The sequence below is a fragment of the Haematobia irritans genome, chromosome 3 (assembly GCF_050003625.1).
Source record: "Haematobia irritans isolate KBUSLIRL chromosome 3, ASM5000362v1, whole genome shotgun sequence".
Taxonomy (NCBI): Eukaryota; Metazoa; Arthropoda; class Insecta; order Diptera; family Muscidae; genus Haematobia; species Haematobia irritans.
The window spans coordinates 194,270,510-194,289,449 of record NC_134399.1 but is presented as its reverse complement, the minus strand read 5'-3'; the positions used below and the strand labels follow the sequence as shown (position 1 = coordinate 194,289,449).

At 34.6% G+C, this 18,940-nt stretch overlaps 1 protein-coding gene and 1 long non-coding RNA gene across 4 annotated transcripts; both read left to right on the top strand.

The window, feature by feature from the left end:
* Nucleotides 1-431: 431 nt before the first annotated feature.
* On the top strand, nucleotides 432-16,528 carry Nup153 (nucleoporin 153). 3 transcript variants are annotated; one of them, XM_075301108.1, is made up of 8 exons: nucleotides 432-1,203; nucleotides 2,799-3,203; nucleotides 3,270-3,571; nucleotides 4,182-8,964; nucleotides 10,289-10,393; nucleotides 10,726-10,806; nucleotides 13,761-13,828; nucleotides 14,310-14,465. In XM_075301108.1, exons 1-8 carry the CDS (start codon nucleotides 1,087-1,089, stop codon nucleotides 14,392-14,394), a joined length of 5,946 nt encoding a protein of 1,981 aa, XP_075157223.1. In that variant the 5' UTR covers nucleotides 432-1,086; the 3' UTR covers nucleotides 14,395-14,465. The 3 variants fall into 3 exon arrangements, with proteins under 3 accessions (XP_075157223.1, XP_075157224.1, XP_075157222.1); XM_075301109.1 differs by lacking the exon at nucleotides 10,726-10,806; XM_075301107.1 differs by lacking the exons at nucleotides 10,726-10,806; nucleotides 13,761-13,828 and having other exon boundaries at nucleotides 433-1,203; nucleotides 14,310-16,528.
* Nucleotides 16,529-16,970: 442 nt separating this feature from the next.
* LOC142229625 (uncharacterized) lies at nucleotides 16,971-18,026 on the top strand. The gene is made up of 2 exons (XR_012720445.1): nucleotides 16,971-17,222; nucleotides 17,286-18,026. It is a non-coding gene; the product is annotated as an uncharacterized LOC142229625 (long non-coding RNA).
* Nucleotides 18,027-18,940: the final 914 nt, after the last annotated feature.

The window sequence follows — 18,940 nt, the reverse complement described above, 5'->3', positions numbered from 1 at the left end:
CCACCTAAAGTCTGTATTCCTTAAAATGGATTATTAAAGAAAAGTAATCGTGAAGAAATGACGATTTTAGCGGCTAAACTCGAACTTAATACCCAAATTAATTGAGAAATAGCTAGCTTTAAATTAATTTCAAGTTAACGACATGTACGACAGGATAAGTACCTTTCTTTAATTTTTTTAAAGTAACCATTTTGATGTAAAAACCAAAAATAGTACCCACCTTTAAACAGGGTTAATACTAAGCCGTTTCTACACAAATACTCTCGCCTGCACCGGCTACCAAAATAGTCGGTATTCCATAGATATCCGCCATTTTTCACTTTGATATAGTTGTCTCATAAATTCAACAATATTATGGTAATGTGTTGTCTTTTTCTATCTCACTCGTCGGCTACCGATAATTTCTTGAACATACCCTATACTCGTACCCGAGCGCTGAACGTACTCCTTCAAAGAAGACCACGCGAATCACTTTTTTCTCATGGCTTCATAAAATTATTTAAAAATAGCAAACAAATAATGTTTCATAAGTTAATTGTGCGAAATATATGGTATCAAAAACAGCCGTTTCACTATACAATACAAATTAACGAAATTGTGGGTGAAGAACTTTCAAGACGGAGTGTTTGTAACTTTTCAATAGTCAGCAAGACACCACACGGGCAAATCTGAGCAAAAAAGAACTAGCAAAAACCCATAAAGAAAGAAGGGACTAAAGCCATCGAAATTTGTCGGAAAAACGTACTAATTTGCGGTTTAACATAAAAAAATTAAATTTGTTGTTTTTGTTTACGCCAATTGCTACATATGACTCTTACACAAGGATATTGTGGACAAAAAATTGGCTCCCCTATTATGAAAATCAAGAAGTAAGATACCAATACATTCGAAACTGATCATAGTAAGAAGACGCCAAAACTCCAAACTCTAGGGGGTGCGTGTGTGAATGCGTGCGTCAACAGAATAATCTGCATTGTATGGGAATTACAAATTAAAGGTGGTGCTGCTTGTGTTCAAAAAGTCTACACAAGCGGAATTTCGCAATATATATTTTTTTTCGTTGAATTCACTGTGGACAAAGTGTAGATGAAAATGTCGGAATATGGTCTGGACGAGGAAAGTAGTCCATCACAACAACAGTTTGGCGTTGATGCAGCAACGCACAATCTCAGTACGGATGATCCAACAAATGCAGCTAACAATGTGAGTACTGTACAAAGAATTATTCCCAAATTATTCACCAATATCTAATGTCATATACATGTTCTATAGACAGTTTTCTAATTTAATTTGTTTGTAGTGGATATACCAAGTGATAATTGAGATCAAGAGTATATTTATTTTTTTGTAAGGTCAGCAACAAGGCTTCGTATCTTGACTTGTTATTTGCTTGCTTTGCGTTATGTAGGGATGCCACATTCATTATATGCATTACAACAACAACACACACACTTACATATACAGGCAGTTCTCCTTGCACACAAGGTTTTATATCGAGAAACGTCCTTCTGTTAGTGAAATGCATTATTTCCTTTGTATCGAATATTTCGTCTCATAAGTTTTTATTCCGAATTTGCTGTAAATCTACCATGTGAGGAAGTTTCATATTTCCAAAAAGGTTAAATTATTTTCTTAAATTATCAACAGGGTCATATTCACAGCAATAAGTAATGGCTACACATATTTTTAGTATGGGTTAGGTCATAGCAAGGAAGTATGAAATGTGCGGGAAGGGGGGTTAATTCCAGCGAAGATATCAAAGCTTCTGTGTGATTCCTATTTAGAACAGTAAAATAGTTTATTTTTGGGGTTTACCATTTGTTTGTTACTACGAATAATTTTACCTTCATCTACCCAGAAAGCATTAAAATATCTGAAAATTAGTTTTTTTCACACTAATAAAATATGTAGCAATAAATCGAAATTGGGAATCTTTATACAGTGAAACCTCTCCAACTTGGACACTCTGAAAACCGGACACTTTCCAAATGTGGGCAGCTGTCAGGGGATGTTTACTATATTAACACGTTAAAACTAATCTCTCATAACTGGACTCCTCCCAAATGTGGACAAAATTAAAGCGACCGTGGATGCCCTTTTCAGAGGCTTCGCCGTATTAACACCAAATGGTGATGAGTGAGTGACAAGAGGAATTATCCTGATATCAATAAATTTAGGCCAATCTATCACATTTCCCAAAATGCACTGCGTTAAAGGAAGTATTCAACAAAATAGTACCAAGGGCTTCCTATTATTTGTAAAAAAAATATAAATACATTTTGGCTCCATCTCATGGTGCGGAACATCTTTATATAGCGACATAGTTTGAGGTGAAATTTATAAATAAACTTAAAACGAATTTGATAATCTCTAGAATTTTTGATTTTTGTCCACATTTTTTCTCGATCATAATGACTAAAAAATCTTATGAGACGTGAATTCGCGTGAAAATACATTCCTTGAATCTTATATTAAAAGGACGAAAATTAAGTGTATGTTCGGCTAGTGTTCAATGAGAGCAAACCAATTCGGAGTGAAGTCCATATCGACTTAAGATTGTAACCAAAGCAACGTAATGAAGATACCATGATATGTTTATCGTTTGGTTCTCTAATCACAAAATGTAATAACGAACTATTGAAACATTCAACGAGAATTTTGAAAATTATTATATTTTGTGTTTTATGAAGAGTCTGAGATGGAACCAATGATAGTCATTGCTCCATCCTGCTCCCTTCTAAAATAATATTACCTTTATTTGAGTGAGTTTTCATAAACTTTTTGTTTCTATATTACAGTCTATAATTGGAAAGGTAAAGTCTAGAGTTTCTAGCATATTGCCAAATCGCTTGTCAAAGTGGTTTTCTCCATCAACCAAATTACGAAATGATGAATTAAATGGCAGCATATCAGCCAATGCCAATACAAGCAGACGAAGACGCCGCATTGAAGTTGATGATGATGACGAAGAAGATGATGAAAATTGCAATCTACAACGGTCAAGATATGGTGAATATGAAGAAAATCATAATGTAAGAGCGAAACAGGATGAAAATTCTGAAGCAGATGACGACGATGAAGAAGATGATGATGAAAGCCAAAATAGCGAAGAAGAATATAATGCAACATTAGCAGCGCAAAAAACACGGCATAATGTATATGGGCGGCAACCACCAGCTAAACGCTCCCGCGTACAAGTAGATGTAAGTCAACGATATTTAGTTTTCAAGTAAAAGTTTTTCTACATTTCATAAATTTTCTATTATTAGATGAGAGATAGTCCTATGATTGCCCCAAGAAGGCCTTTGGTTGCTTCTACACCAGCTGTAGCCAGTAGTGCATATACGAGGAATTCTGTAGGTACTTCCATAATTTCTCGCCCTAATTATCAACGGTACACACATTTAAATTTGTATGGAGGCAAAAAAGAACCCGCTTACAATTTTAATCTCCAAAAAGAGACAGATTCGCCAAAAATCAATACCGATATAATTGATTTAATATCACAACCACCAAATGAGGATAAATACGAATCATCTCAGTCGAATATATATAGCCGATCAGGAATAAGGTATGTACATTTTTAAATACATTGCTCATTAATTTTGATTACATTGTATTGGAATGTATTCAAATCTGTCGTGTCATTTTGACATCCCAATTTTCATTTGATTAGAAAAAATATTCACATACCTATAGTATAATATGTAGAAGGGTTTCCAATAATAGGTGTTATATTTGGATGACAAATGATTAGATTTTTATTTCATAATAAATATCCATCTATAGGACAATATCTTTTTGCATAACCAAATCAAGCAAAGTGGCTGTTCTATGGTCTATAGACCATAAACATTAGTAACCAGTAAAATATTGAATATGAAGAGTCTTCTCAACGAAAACTCTTGGGTTGTCAAATCCTCAGATGCGAACGTGTTTTTGATGGAATGAATTTTTACCATTTTTAATCACCCGACATACCGATTGATTCGGTATAACACCTATTATTGTAGTACCTTTTATCACATGTTTCATGGGTTATTCTTATTTTTCGGGAATTATATTACAAAAGAACTAAAATTTCTTTATATTGCTATCAAAAAGATTTCCGTAATAATTGCAATTGTTTTTCTTGCCATGTGAGATTAATGTCTTTAATTTTTCTAACGTTTATTTCTTAGTTCCCGTAGAAGTTTAAACATACCTTCGACATCAGCAACTCGTTCCGGAGCAGATCGAGTACTTGCCACCGTAAGTCATTTAAAAAGACAATCGCTGGCAACAGTTAAGTCAGATATTGAATCACCAAGTAGTGGCATTCCTCCAAGGCGTACATCTACTACCATTCACGAAGTCAAAGATTTTGCCGAAACTGGTGAATTATATGGAGATGAAGATCACAATGAACATACCCTCAATGGTCAGATGAACACAGAACAAGATAAAGAAAGCTCATGTAAGCGAGCCAAGAGACAAAATCACATTAATGGTTCTGTTGTAAATGATCAAACAGTTATACCCGAAGAAAATGAAGCCATTTTACTAGATACTGCTTCCGAAAGCAGTGAAAGTGGAATGGCGGAGTTATCAAAATCGAAGCATGAACGTAAGACTGGTCTCTACAACACATCAATTACCGGAACAGGAACAACTCGTAACAGCAGTAGAACTTCATCTTTTGGCAATGGCTTAAATTTTTATTCTCATTTAGAGGGGAAGAAATCGTTATTTAATAGTGGCTCTGGACATGGTTTATCAAATCAATTGAATAATTCTACCTTATCTCTAACATCCCTAAATCGTCGGCAATTTAATGCTTCAATTTATGGTAGCACATCCGCATTGAGCGACAGCCGATTATTGAATACATTTTCGCCTTTCTATAAGGGTAAGACCACATATGGTGGGGCAGCGGCTTATAATAAATATACGGCTGGTGCAGGCGCCAGCGCTGTGCGTATAACTCCCACTCTGATAAGACCAACGTCGAGCCTCTCAACCTTATCATCGTCGAATAATTCTTTATCTACCGTCGGAATGCCCAATTCACAGCAAATTGGTGAAAGTTCAACTATATCGTCTACGGCTAAACGTATATTGGACTTAATAAATGACTTTGCTACACCATTAAGTGAGGCCAAGAAAATGGCTAACACCATTAAAACTAATTCTCAATTACCTCCCCACGCCAAGTCACGACTAAACGATTCTGATTTGAATGTATCGCGTGCCATGCGTTTATCGCAAGTGCGCACCCCCTATGCAAGGCCATCTGTTATTTTACAGCCTTCTGGCAATGCGAATATCGCAGGTCGTGGGGGAAGCAGTATGTTGAGTGGTCCTATGCCTCCCATAAAGGAGCTGCAAGTCCCCACAATGTCTCAATTATTGCAAATGAAGAAAATACAAAACACAACCGAACGAGCAAGGAAAATTACACGCGATTCAGCACCGGCAAATGCTGAATTGGCTGAATACACATTGCCTGTTGTTACTGCTGCTGCGAAAACATCAGGTATCCCAAAATTATCACATCCATCTGGTGATGATGTTGGCAGCTTCTCAGAAAAACAACAGCAAATCCAACAGAAACATACAAATAAAATTAAAAATAAGGTAACGACTACTATGCGTGCATCCGCTGCATCAAAAGACATACATGATGAGGCTCCTCCTCCGTCATTGAATTTGCCAAACATAGCTTTTCCTCTTATGCAATCTGTGCCCAAATTTGACATACAATTTTCGTCATCATCAACCCCAACATCAGTTTCTTCAACAAATAGCGGTGGAAGCGGAATAAATTCAAAGTCATTGGTAACGAAACCAATCCACACTGCATTTATTACGGCTACGACAGGAACGAAAGGAGAAGTGAATACACCCAACTTCAGCAGTGGTTCGTCTTCGATGTCTACGCCCACAACAAAGATCAATTTCAAATTCTCTGATCCTTTAGTAGTAAAAGAACTTAACACTCCAACGCAAAATATTACTCCTTCAAATTTAGATAATTACAAATTTAGTCCTCCATTGGATGTTACATTGTCAATGACACCTCCTAGTAATCCGCAAACGAAAAAACCACAACAACCTCAACTCAAGTCTGGATCGTGTTTGGATGTGTTAAACAAACCTCTGGCGTCGTCTACGAATTCCAGTGTGCCAACGAATCAATTGAAAATGTCACAACAACCATTGTCAGCAAATACATTTGGAGACAAATACAAGAAATCGACAAATGAATGGGAATGCGATACGTGCATGATACGCAATAAAGAGGAGCTATCAAAATGTGTTGCATGTGAAACTCCACGAAAATTAACAACAACAACAACAGCATCCACAGTAACTCCCGCCATAAGCAGTTCTACAATGTCATTTGGTCAACAATTTAAGAAATCATCTACTGAGTGGGAATGTGATACGTGTATGATACGTAATAAGGAAGAGAATACAAAATGTGTAGCTTGTGAAACTCCTCGCAAAGGGTCGGTTGCCTCATCGGCGAGTAGTGTTTCTATTTTACCACCAATAAAACAGTCATTTGGCGATGCCTTTAAACCAAAATCTGGAACATGGGAATGTTCCACTTGCTTGATAAGCAATAAGAGCGAAGCAAACGAATGTATTGCCTGCCAAACAAAGAAACCAGGATCTTCAACTTCCAGCAGTGCGACTGCAAGCTCCGTAGCTGCGTCATCTAACTTTAAGTTTGGATTTTCTGCTGCTCAAACTAGTACTCCATCTACAACTGCAGACGCTGGCTTCAAGAATATTGCTGCCCAACAAAAAGCCTCAAAATGGGAATGCGATGCTTGTATGACGCGTAATGATGCAGAACGTACGAAATGTGCTTGTTGCGAACAGCCCAAACCAGGCGCTGTGGCCGCAGAAACCTCTTCTTCGTCTTCTACAAAGTTCACATTTGGTGCTACAGCTGCAGCTAAATTTAGTTTTGGTTTTGGTCCGACCGCGAATGCGCCTAAGGAAGATGAACTTCGTAAGGACAAGGATAAAACTACTGCTACTACGGTTACACCTATTGTAGGAAAACCTAACACCACCTCTACATTACCTTCATCTGGTTTTCAATTTGGTATAAAACCCACAAGTACCGAGCCCAAAAAAGATGAGACCGATTCTAAACAACCGCAAAGCTCATTGGTTGCTCCCAGCTCTTCAGTGTTAACTGGTTTCAAATTTGGAGTTCCAAGTGATACGACCAAGAAGTTGGAACCGACATCCACGGCAGCTACCACCACGACAACTGGATCGCCTGGATTTACATTTGGTGTTAAGCAAAGCACTGTGCAATCAACCACATTGAATCCAGCATCAGAGACAACTCCAACAAAACTAAAAAATCCTGTTGTAAGTTCTCCTAGTGTGAAATTCAATTTGCCAACTACGTTGACCACATGTTCCACATCATCGTCACTATCGACTACTGTAGTTTCTGCGGCCCCTTCGTTTAGTTTTGGATCAAACACAACATCGACTAATGCGGGGACGTTCAGTTTTGGAAGTATACCCTCGCCTTCTTCAAATGATGAAAAGAAATCTTTAGAAGGATTCGCATTTAAAACCCCTGCTGCGGTGTCGTCATCGACGACAAGCAAAATCGGGTCACCCGCAACCGCAGGTTTTGTATTTGGCTCACAATCTGCTTCGTCAACGACGATTACTACATCGACAACCAGTAGCACTTCATCATCCTCGGCATCTACAACTACTGCATTTGTAAAGCCAATGTTTAGTTTTGGAACATCCAATGCTGCTGCATCGACGCCATCGTCCACTTCTGCTGCAGTGACTACCGCATCGGGAGGCTTTGGAAGTTTCGCCTTTGGTAGCAGCAATGCTCCAGCGACAGCGAATAAATCTTTATTTGGTGCAGTCACATCTACAACATCAACCACGACTTCAGCCTCTTCAAACACAAGTACAAAGCCTGCCACAACAACAAATTTATTTGGTTCATTTGGAGGTTCAACCTCTGCGACGCCAACATTTGGTTCCTCCCCTGCTACTGCTAATCCTGCCAATAATTCGACAGCTGTTAGTTCCTCTACCAACAGTTCCAATAATTCAGCTAATACTGCAACTCCTACATTTGGAACATTTGGTGCGGGTGCCTCAGCCAATAATACGAGTGTATTCGGTTCATTTGGTGGTAATAACAGCAGTAGTCAAATTAATCAAACACAAAATAAAGCCACTCCAGCACCAATGTTTGGAAGCGTTGCTTCCAACTCGAACTCGAACAGCAGTAGTAGCAGTACACAACCAGCATCCAGTTCGAATGCGTTCGTTTTCGGATCGGCTATCAATACCGCATCTAAACAACCTTCGATAAGCGTTACGGCTTCAACCCTTGGTAGTAGTAGTGGAGCAACAAGTACAACATTTGGTTCCAAAAATACTTTTGTTTTCGGTTCTTCTACCACATCGCAAGCTACTCCAGCTTCTCCATCTTTGAATAAAGATGCTCCCAAGACGTCACTGTTTGGAACATTCGGTAGTGCTGCTGCATCAACAAATGACTCAAATCCACCATCCACTTCAATATTTGGCAATCCTACACCTTTGGCTGCAACAAATAATAATACTTCGCCTCCTTCAGTTTTTGGCAGCAATAGCAGTAATCCAATTTCCACCACCAATTCCAGCACTAATCTTTTTAGTGTTAGTTCAGCACCTGCTGCTCCAATTGCGAACATATTTGGAGCAAATCCCAGCGGAAGTGCAGCAACACCTGCACCAGCTTTTGGATCTTCGCCATTTGGAGGCGGCGGATCTGCCTCATCTGCCACACCTACATTTGGTAGTACTGCTGTAACTGGTTCCACAACATTTGGCGGTTTTGGAGCAGCCACGGGAAATACATCAAACACGGCGGTGGAAGTGAAGAAAACAGAACCAGCTTTCAATTTTGGTGGAGCAGCTCAGACAACACATAGCGTAAGTACTATTTGCAATAAGTTTTTATACCCTTCACCACTACTGTGGTACAGGGTATAATAAGTTTGTGCATTTTTATTTAACGCCAAGAAGGAGTAATCATAGACCAACCTTTTAGTATACGGATCGGTTTAGAATTAAATTCTGAGTCGATTTAGCGATGTCCGTCTGTCTGTCTTTCTGTCTGTTGGTGTATTTTTGTGTGCAGAGTACAGCTCGCAGTTTTAGTCCGATTGTCCTAAAATTTGACTATTCAGTCCATTGACCATTTCACCCATAGAGAAAAAGTTTGCACGTATCGATTTTGCTCTATAATGTTTAGAAAAGAGTACTTAGAACTTGCTCTTCTTGGTGGTAAAAAAATGCTAAACGAAATCCACATAAATGTGGAAACATATGACAGGAGGTACTAGATCTATTGTGTCATATTTGTTGGGATTTTCAATTAATCACGGTTAAAGAAAATCCTGATCAAATAAATAGATGGAAATTTTGGCTTCGGTAAAGAACGTCGCGTGTTATTCGTAACCAATAGTTTGCAAGTTATAAAGGGGCTATAATTACATGCTATTTTTTCCAAATTGGTTCGAATTCAGATAAATATCCGATATTTTTTCTGTACATCAAGAACTAGCGTTGCATTGTTTCTTATTCATCGCTTTAGTACTAATTTTTACTAATCGTTCTTACGATTTAGACGTTGAGTTACGATCCAACGGGGCAGTGTTGTCAGAATTTTCCTGGCAATGTCCCCAAAGTGGGACGCATTCGTCCGCAAATTTTCGACCCGAGTTCCCACGAAATGGTTTCATTTTAATAGAAAATGTCTTAAAATACTCTTGCATCCATTTCTAGTCATAATTTATTATTCTAAACATAGTTCGAATTATACTCTTAAAAATGTCCAAATTATTTATGGAAATTCCCCACCAAATCCACAACTCAAAAATTTCGTCCCCATCTATGAAAAAATATACCCAAATTAGGGGAAAAAACCCCCCAGTACTGTACTGCGTTTTTTAGTGTACATTTTTTTTGTCTTCAATCACGAAATTAATTGATCCAATTAATTTTGAAACGTATAATTGAAATATCTTTAATGACAGAAATTGTGATTGACTTTTGTTTCAATTAAAAAATTGTTGAATCAATTCATTTTTTAATTGAATATTATTTAAAACTTAATTAAAAATTTAATTGTAAAAATTTTCGTAATATTTTTTTCTGAGTATAGATCAAACTGGGTTGAAACTAAAAATGAATCGAATCCTTCATAATCCTATGTATTATATAATATAAATATTTTCGTTTTTTTATTATTTAGGGAGGATTTAATTTTGGATCCACGTCCGCTCCTTCAAAACCGGCTTTTAACTTTGGCAGTACGGGAGGTACACAGCCCACGTTCAATTTTACAGGGTCAACAGATGTAAGTTATTCCAAGTGACATTTTATTTATATATCCATATACTATATACACTTTTATTGTGCATTTAAATGTAGCTGTAGTTATAACTAAATTCTGTTTACTTTTTTCTCTTTCCTCTCTTTTTTTCCAACAACATATTTAAATGTATATCCTGTATTGTGTAATTTATTTAAAACAAAATCTCATATTTCCTCCAAATGTTTCGTGTCGTTACGTTTCGTCCGTTATTAACTGTTCATGTTGGTAACAATGATGCGATAATATTTGTAAAATGTATATGTAATGCAACGGTAACACTAAATATTAAATTGTTCTTGGTTGTTGAAAAGCAGTCACAGAATTCAGCGAAACCATTTCAATTCGGCGCAGTGCCATCAGCACCAGTATTTAATTTTGGCGGTGGTGCTATAGAGGTAATGTAGATATATAGAAATTTTAGATAATACTACATACAAAAACTCATTTGCTATAATACTACATTCTCATATTTAATCCTTGCATCGTTTTCATAAATGTGTGTTTTATTGCATGTATTATGACTATAATTATATATTGTTTTCCTATTCTCTAAAATATCAACAGATTATGAAAATTTACTTAAAGAATTTTTGTGTTGAAAAAATTTTAATGTAGAATTTCATTGCATGATAGATTTTTGAAAATGTTTTTTCATTCCGAAATAGTTGAATATATTCTGTGGCTTAACAAATTATTTTTCATTTCATTTTATTTAACAATACAGTAAGCCTTCGTGGCCAACAAATCGTATTGTTCTTAAAAATAGTAATACATTAATAGTAATTGTAAAGTTATCAACTACACAAACGAATTTTGAGTAGTAGTCGAAGTATAAGTTCAAAATTTTTTTCTAGTTTCGAACTAATTGCCTAGACGTCATTTTCTCAAATACATGTAAATAATGCTCATTGTACCCTCCACTACTTGATGGGTCCATACACAGGGAAAAAAAATATTTTTTGTCTTCAATCACGAAATTTATTGATCCAATTTATTCAATAATTTTTAATTGAATGTCTTCAATTTAGTATCAATCACCAAAGTCAATTAAAAAATTGTTCCAATTAAAAAATTAATTGATCCAATTAATCGGTAAAAAATATTGTTTGTCTTCAATCACGAAATTAATTGATCCAATTAAATTTTTAATTGAAATGTCTTCAACCACAGAAATGATAGTATCAATCACCAAAAGTCAATTAAAAAATTAATTAAAAATAAATAAAAAATTTATTAAAAAAAATTAATTCGAGGTCCATAAGAAAAAACATATTTTTTATCTTCAATCACGAAATTAATTAATCCAATTAATTCAATAATTTTAATTGAATGTCTTCAATCACAGAAATGATAGTATCAATCACCAAAGTCAAATAAACAAGTAATTGTTTCAATTAAAAAAATTATTTTTGTAATCGAATTTTGTTTCAATTAAAAAATCGTTTAATCAATTAAATTTTTTATTGAAAATATTTTTAAAATTTTTTTTTTGTATCTTAAAAAGGCCACAAATTCAGTATATACAGTATATACCGTGTTTGAGTTTTAGAGAAATCATTAACGTCTCTTGTAAGTGTGCAAGATAATGATGAAATTACGCCTTGATTTGAAATCTAAAATCTGTAGATTTTCATCCCCATTATTTAAATGATTACGAGAAGTAATACCTGGAAATTTTACATTCAGTTTCAAGCAATTTTCATGATCAGTGCGCCTTCTATACCCTCAAGAAGTGAATTCGGTCTATATGGGGGCCTTACCAAATGGACCGATAAAAACTAAATCCGATGCACGTTTTTTTTTTATTTTTCTTTCTATAAGCCCAAAAAGTAAAATCGGGAGATCGGGCTATACTAAAACTTGACCTATTCTCACCATTTTCGGCGCGCCTCTTTATGGTCCTACAATACCTCTAGATTTCCAATTTCAGGCAAATTGGATAGTAAATAGAGTTTCTAGAAGCACAAGAAGTAAAATCGGGAGTTCGGTCTATATAGGGGCTATACCAAAACATGGACCGATACTCGCCAATTTTGGCACACCTTTTTATGGTCCTAAAATACCTGTATATTTCCAATTTCAGCCAAATCGGATAGTAAATACAGTTTCTAGAAGCCCAAGAAGTAAAATCGGGAGATGGGTCTATATGGGGGCTATACCAAAACATGGACCGATACTCACCATTTTTGGCACACCTCTTTATGGTCCTAAAATACCTGTAGATTTCCTATTTCAAGCAAATCGGATAGTAAATAGAGTTTCTAGAAGCACAAGAAGTAAAATCGGGAGTTCGGTCTATATGGGGGCTATACCAAAACATGGACCGATACTCACCATTTTTGGCACACCTCTTTATGGTCCTAAAATAACTGTAGATTTCCAATTTCACGCAAATCGGATAGTAAATAAGTTTCTAGAAGCCCAAGAAGTAAAATCGGGAGATCGGTCTATATGAGGGCTATACCAAAACATGGACCGATACTCACCATTTTTGGCACACATCTTTATGGTCCTAAAATACCTGTATATTTCCTATTTCAGGCAAATCGGATAGTAAATAGAGTTTCTAAAAGCCCAAGAAGTAAAATCGGGAGTTCGGTCTATATGGGGGCTATACCAAAACATGGACCGATACTCACCAATTTTGGCACACCTCTTTATGGTCCTAAAATACCATAAAATAAAATAGATTTCAAATTTCAGGCGAATTGGGTAAAAACTGCGGTTTCTATAAACCAAGACTCCAAATCGGGAGGTCGGTTTATATGGGGACTATATCAAAACCTGGACCGATATAGCCCTTCGAACTTGACGTGCATGCAGACAAAATACGAGTTTGTGCAAAATTTCAGCACGGTTGTTTCAGTATTGAAGACTGTAGCGTGATTACAACAGACAGACAGACGGACATGGTTAAATCGTCTTAGAATTTCTCACTGATCAAGAATATATATACTTTATATAGTCGGAAATCGATATATCGATGTGTTACAAACGGAATGGCAAACTTATTATACCCCCGTCACCATTCTATGGTGGTGGGTATAAAAACACAGATTAAATACCTAAGTTTGGACCATTTTTTTTTTAATTTTTTTATTTTTAACACATCGTCATTGGTAATATTAAGTATCATTCTTCATTTTTCATCTCATCCAGGCTTTCTAGCGTAGAAGTCTATTTTAATTTGAAGTTAAAAAAATCTTTCAAAAATATTCTATTTATACATTTTTTCCCTATTTGTAACACTCTTCATTCATCCATTGTTGTTGTTAAATGTAGTAATATCTTCAAGTGTAGAATTGGAAATATAAACTTACAACGAAATATTTCTTTAAATTTATTGCAGACGACTCCAAATGCTCCCTTCCAATTTAACGCAGGCGCCGCGCCTGCAGTATCTAGTAATATATTCGCGTAAGTACAACGTTTGATAATATCGGTATAGTTTTTTTTTGTAAATAAAAGGGGGAAGTGTAAATTATGTCAAAATTCGTTATGAATAATTTTGATTTGTTTTTTAACGAATCAAATTTCATGAAATTTTCTACAAGTAATCAAGTATCGAGTTTCGCCTACTTGGAGGAGGGTTAATCTGAAGAAAGGGAAGCGTACATTTTTCGGTTTTAATAAAGACAAAAAAATGAACTAGAATATAATCAAAATCACTTAAAACTAACAAAATATATTTATATTGGCAAAAGTGATTGTCTTTTAACAATAGTATTTTATTGTGATGTGAAATGTTAGTAACAGCATTCTCTTGGACTGTTGTTGTTGTCTTGATTGATGATGAATGTGCGTTTCCTTTTCTTCAAATTTTAACAAATGTATTTTTTAAGATTATCTGCTTCTAACACTTTTTCTTTACATTTTTTTGTTTGCTTTCGATCAACAGACCCACACCAACGTCAGGAGCTCAAACAGCACAACAAGCGAAACGAAAGATAAGGGCTCCCATACGACGTGTTACTCAACGGTAGAGACTATTATAAAATCAAACGCTAATAAAAGCGTGGACCAAACAAAACAGCAACAGCAACAAGAACAACAACTACATGAACTATTACAACCGCAACAACCAGGAAGAGGACTAAGCTTAAGATCAGAATCCAACATCAGAAACCCTAATATAGAATTACATTTACCAGATTCAAAGAAACTACTACAACAAATAGACGACAATAACACCACAAAAGACAGGACACAGAAATCCGATTTTAGCCAAAAGACTACTACTCATGTTGCCAGTAACCATCAATCGAAACAAAAACTGGATATTCATGAAGAGGAAAAATGTGTAAAAAACCGCAAATCATTTGAAATTGTTAAACAACAAACAAAAATTGTTTTGAACAAATACAAAATTGTTCGGAAACCAAATTTCTCAGATTCAACAAAGAAAGTTAATTTACCCAATAATACATATGGAACTCGAAATGAGCCCAACCGGCAAATTAATCAAATACAAATCATAAAAGATAGCAAGGAATCTCTAAGATACAGAAAACTTTATTCAGGGGACAAGGTAAAAGCAAAAGCGATAACTCCAAATCGCTTGCATGATGATATTACAGATTCCGTTAAAGGAGAATGTGTTAATGTTGCAACATTTTCTAATTATTATCGTAAAGTTAACACATTTATCGAAGGTGACAATGAAAAACAACCAAGTTGTGTTCAAAAGCGATCAGTAGCATTGGCTACAAACTCCGCAGCCGCAGAATTGCCATCGAATAGTAGAAAAATTCATCAATGTCCGTCCGTTTGTAGTAGGAGTTTTTCTAGTCGCCGATTTGTCCGTATGGTTACAAGTGATAAGAAAAAGTAATAGAAAAAACTGATTAATATCCGATTCTGGAAGAGCTTCTTAAACATCTTCATACACTTATATATTTTCAATTAAAAAAGAGTAATAATAAATAAATGCACACCATGTTGCTGGCGACAGACGTACGGTCTTTGGTTTATAACCGTATTAAAATATACGTTGGAGATCTTAGACAAGAACTAAACAACTTACTATGAACTGTACTACAGACTACACAGACTTGTAAACATAACATAATTAATTTAAGCAGAGATATAAGCTAACAAATTATACGAAACAAAGCAGAATCCATTTTTTATGATCGTTATTCTAAAGAACACATTTTCTGTAAAGCCACCACTGTACACAAAACCCTGATGTCCATGCCGTGAGCAGTGTCTATGTCAATGTTTTTTACACAGAATTTCTTTATGTGCCTATTGTGTGTCAACAAAACAATGTTGTGCGTTGCGAGACCAAGCTTAATGATTTTAACCGATCGTACGTGTAAGGACTGTCTAAACAAGGGGTTTTCCATCGGCATAACGTGATTATCGAATGGAGAGAACAACATCTTCTTTACACTTATATAATTATATAGAATTCAATTATTTCTATTGATTTTCATTTATTAAATTCTTCCTAGGAATTGTTAATTTTTGTAAGAAAAATTATAATTTGTTTATTTTGGATTTGTATTTCGTAAAAATAGCAGCAAGAAATGTTATCCTCACAGCCAATGTATACTAAGTTAGTTACCACCACCACAAGTTGTTGGTGATTTTTGCGAAATGCTGCGAAAAAAAAAAACAATGGAAAACATTTCGTATTTAAGGTATATATATATACAAATTTTGTTATAAAACTCTTATTAAATATTTTTTATACATATTTAAAAAAGTTTTGTTTTTGTCTTACCACTTTACTAATTATCGTAATTATCAAATTGTTAAACTCAATTTTTATTTAAGTTTTTATTATTTTCAACTGCATAATCCGCCAAACCCACAAAGCAAAAAACGATTACACTAAAAGTATTCGTCGCACCTCGTTTCCTTTTTTTCCCTCATTTTTTTGTGTATACATTTCTTAATAAGAAATTTTTAATTTTTTAAATGCTATCTTGATTAAAATAATAATATAAATACATATACACATACATATTAATGATATGGCGTACAAGAATGAAAATAAGTTTATAAAGAGTAATTAAAAAGAAGAGTGAAGATTTAAATTTATGTAAATAAGTAAATATTGCAAAAACTATTCATTAAAATCTAATACTGAAATATATTTAATGAAAACTATTTGTTACTCTTTTTAATGATCTTTTATTGAAATCACATAGCATCTCATTCATACTACATCATCTATAGAAATAAAATTTTGACAAAATTTTCTAGAGAAATAAAATTTTGACAAAATTTTCTATAGAAATACAATTTTGACAAACGTCTATAGAAATAAAATTTTGACAAAAATTTTCTATATACCCGTGTAAAAATTGGAGGATCCAATCCTATCTAATAATATCAAATTGGATCTAATTGGATCTGTTCAGATATTGGTTCAGACATAATTAGATATGCACAGATATGCTATATATGGTGCTAGATCTGGTTAGATATAATTGCAGATCTCATCATATATAGTATAATATTTAATTATATCTGGCATATCTAATAATATATGCTTGGATAGGACCATATATAGCACTATATCTAATAAGATATGGTAGATATAACATCATATCTGACTATATATGGGGTTAAATACGGTCCAAAATATAATAAAAAAATCATGAACAAGTTAATAAGATTTTTGAAATACACGTCTAAACCTCAATATCATTATGTCAAATGTCAACGCCGTCAGGGGCATCACTTCTAAACAAATTTAACGCCAGACTAGCTGAGAAAATTAAGAAATTTAATATAATTGTTTTAAATGTGTTCCTTTGATAAAGTGTATATCGTTTCCTTTATTGCGGAGATTATGTAGGTAAGTAGATTGTATTTGTTATTTCCTTAGTAGTCATTTTCATATTGTTTTACTATTTTCTAGATTTGGAAAAAAGGAAACCTCAGTGGTGTACTGGTTAACATGCCCGCCTTGCATTCAAAAGGTCACGGGTTCAATCCCAGTTCCGACCAACACCAAAAATTATTTCGGCGGTGGATTAACTCCTCGCAGTAATGTTGGTGACATTTCTGCTTCAAAGATTCTCTAAGTTGTTTCAGCGCAACGTGAAATACCGATAGGACTCGATTATAGCAAGGAGGTCCCATGTTATTGAGCTAATTATTGAATCGAGCAGCAGTCAGTGATAAGTGAGATGTTGATCACTGTGATGTCATGATGGTCTGAATAGTATGTATGAGTCTAAAATAACAGCCTATCGCTATATCTAACCTAATCCCGAATACACTTTAAATGTGAGTATTAAAAGCAACATAAAATTATATGGCAATTTTTATTGCAACTTAAAGAAGAATGATCCAAAACAATACTAATACTTGCTTACATAGTTCAATATATTCCCATATTTGTTTATTCCTATATTTGTTTAATAATTGTTTTTTACTTAATTTCATTGCAGATTGCCTTAACGCTGTAATACTTTAGTCGCGTGTCTAAGTCCAAAGCAGAAGAAACAAACGAAAAAACCCTTGGACAACACTCTAACTCAACTGTCAATACTCTTAAATAGCTTTGATGGATCAATTTAAATTAAACATATTTATTATGCACATACTTTTTGTCTGTATTATTAAATAAAACAATTGATCTCATTTTATATACAAATTATGGGCTTTTATGTGTTGAAAGATCTCGAAAGATACAATTGTATCAAATAATATACAATTATATCAAATTAGATCTGATTAGATGTGTCTCATTTTTGAGATCTGATCAGATCCAATTTCATAGTATTTAGATCTGACCAGATATAACCATTTTTCGGATCTGCTCAGATCTGACCATATCTTGGCTCAGATCTAACCATATCAAATCAGATCCCCCAATTTTTACACGGGTATAGAAAATTTTGTCAAAATTTTCCATCATACATACTATTCAGACCATCATGACATCACAGTGATCAACATCTCACTTATCACTGACTGCTGCTCGATTCAATAATTAGCTCAATAACATGGGACCTCCTTGCTATAATCGAGTCCTATCGGTATTTCACGTTGCGCTGAAACAACTTAGAGAATCTTTGAAGCAGAAATGTCACCAACATTACTGCGAGGAGTTAATCCACCGCCGAAATAATTTTTGGTGTTGGTCGGAACTGGGATTGAACCCGTGACCTTTTGAATGCAAGGCGGGCATGTTAAACAGTACACCACTGAGGTTTCCTTTTTTCCAAATCTAGAAAATAGTAAAACAATATGAAAATGACTACTAAGGAAATAACAAATACAATCTACTTACCTACATAATCTCCGCAATAAAGGAAACGATATACACTTTATCAAAGGAACACATTTAAAACAATTATATTAAATTTCTTAATTTTCTCAGCTAGTCTGGCGTTAAATTTGTTTAGAATGCCCCTGACGGCGTTGACATTTGACATAATGACATTGAGGTGTAAACGTGTATTTCAAAAATCTTTTTAACTTGTTCATGATTTTTTTTATTATATTTTGGACCGTATTTAACCCCATATATAGTCAGATATGATGTTATATCTACCATATCTTATT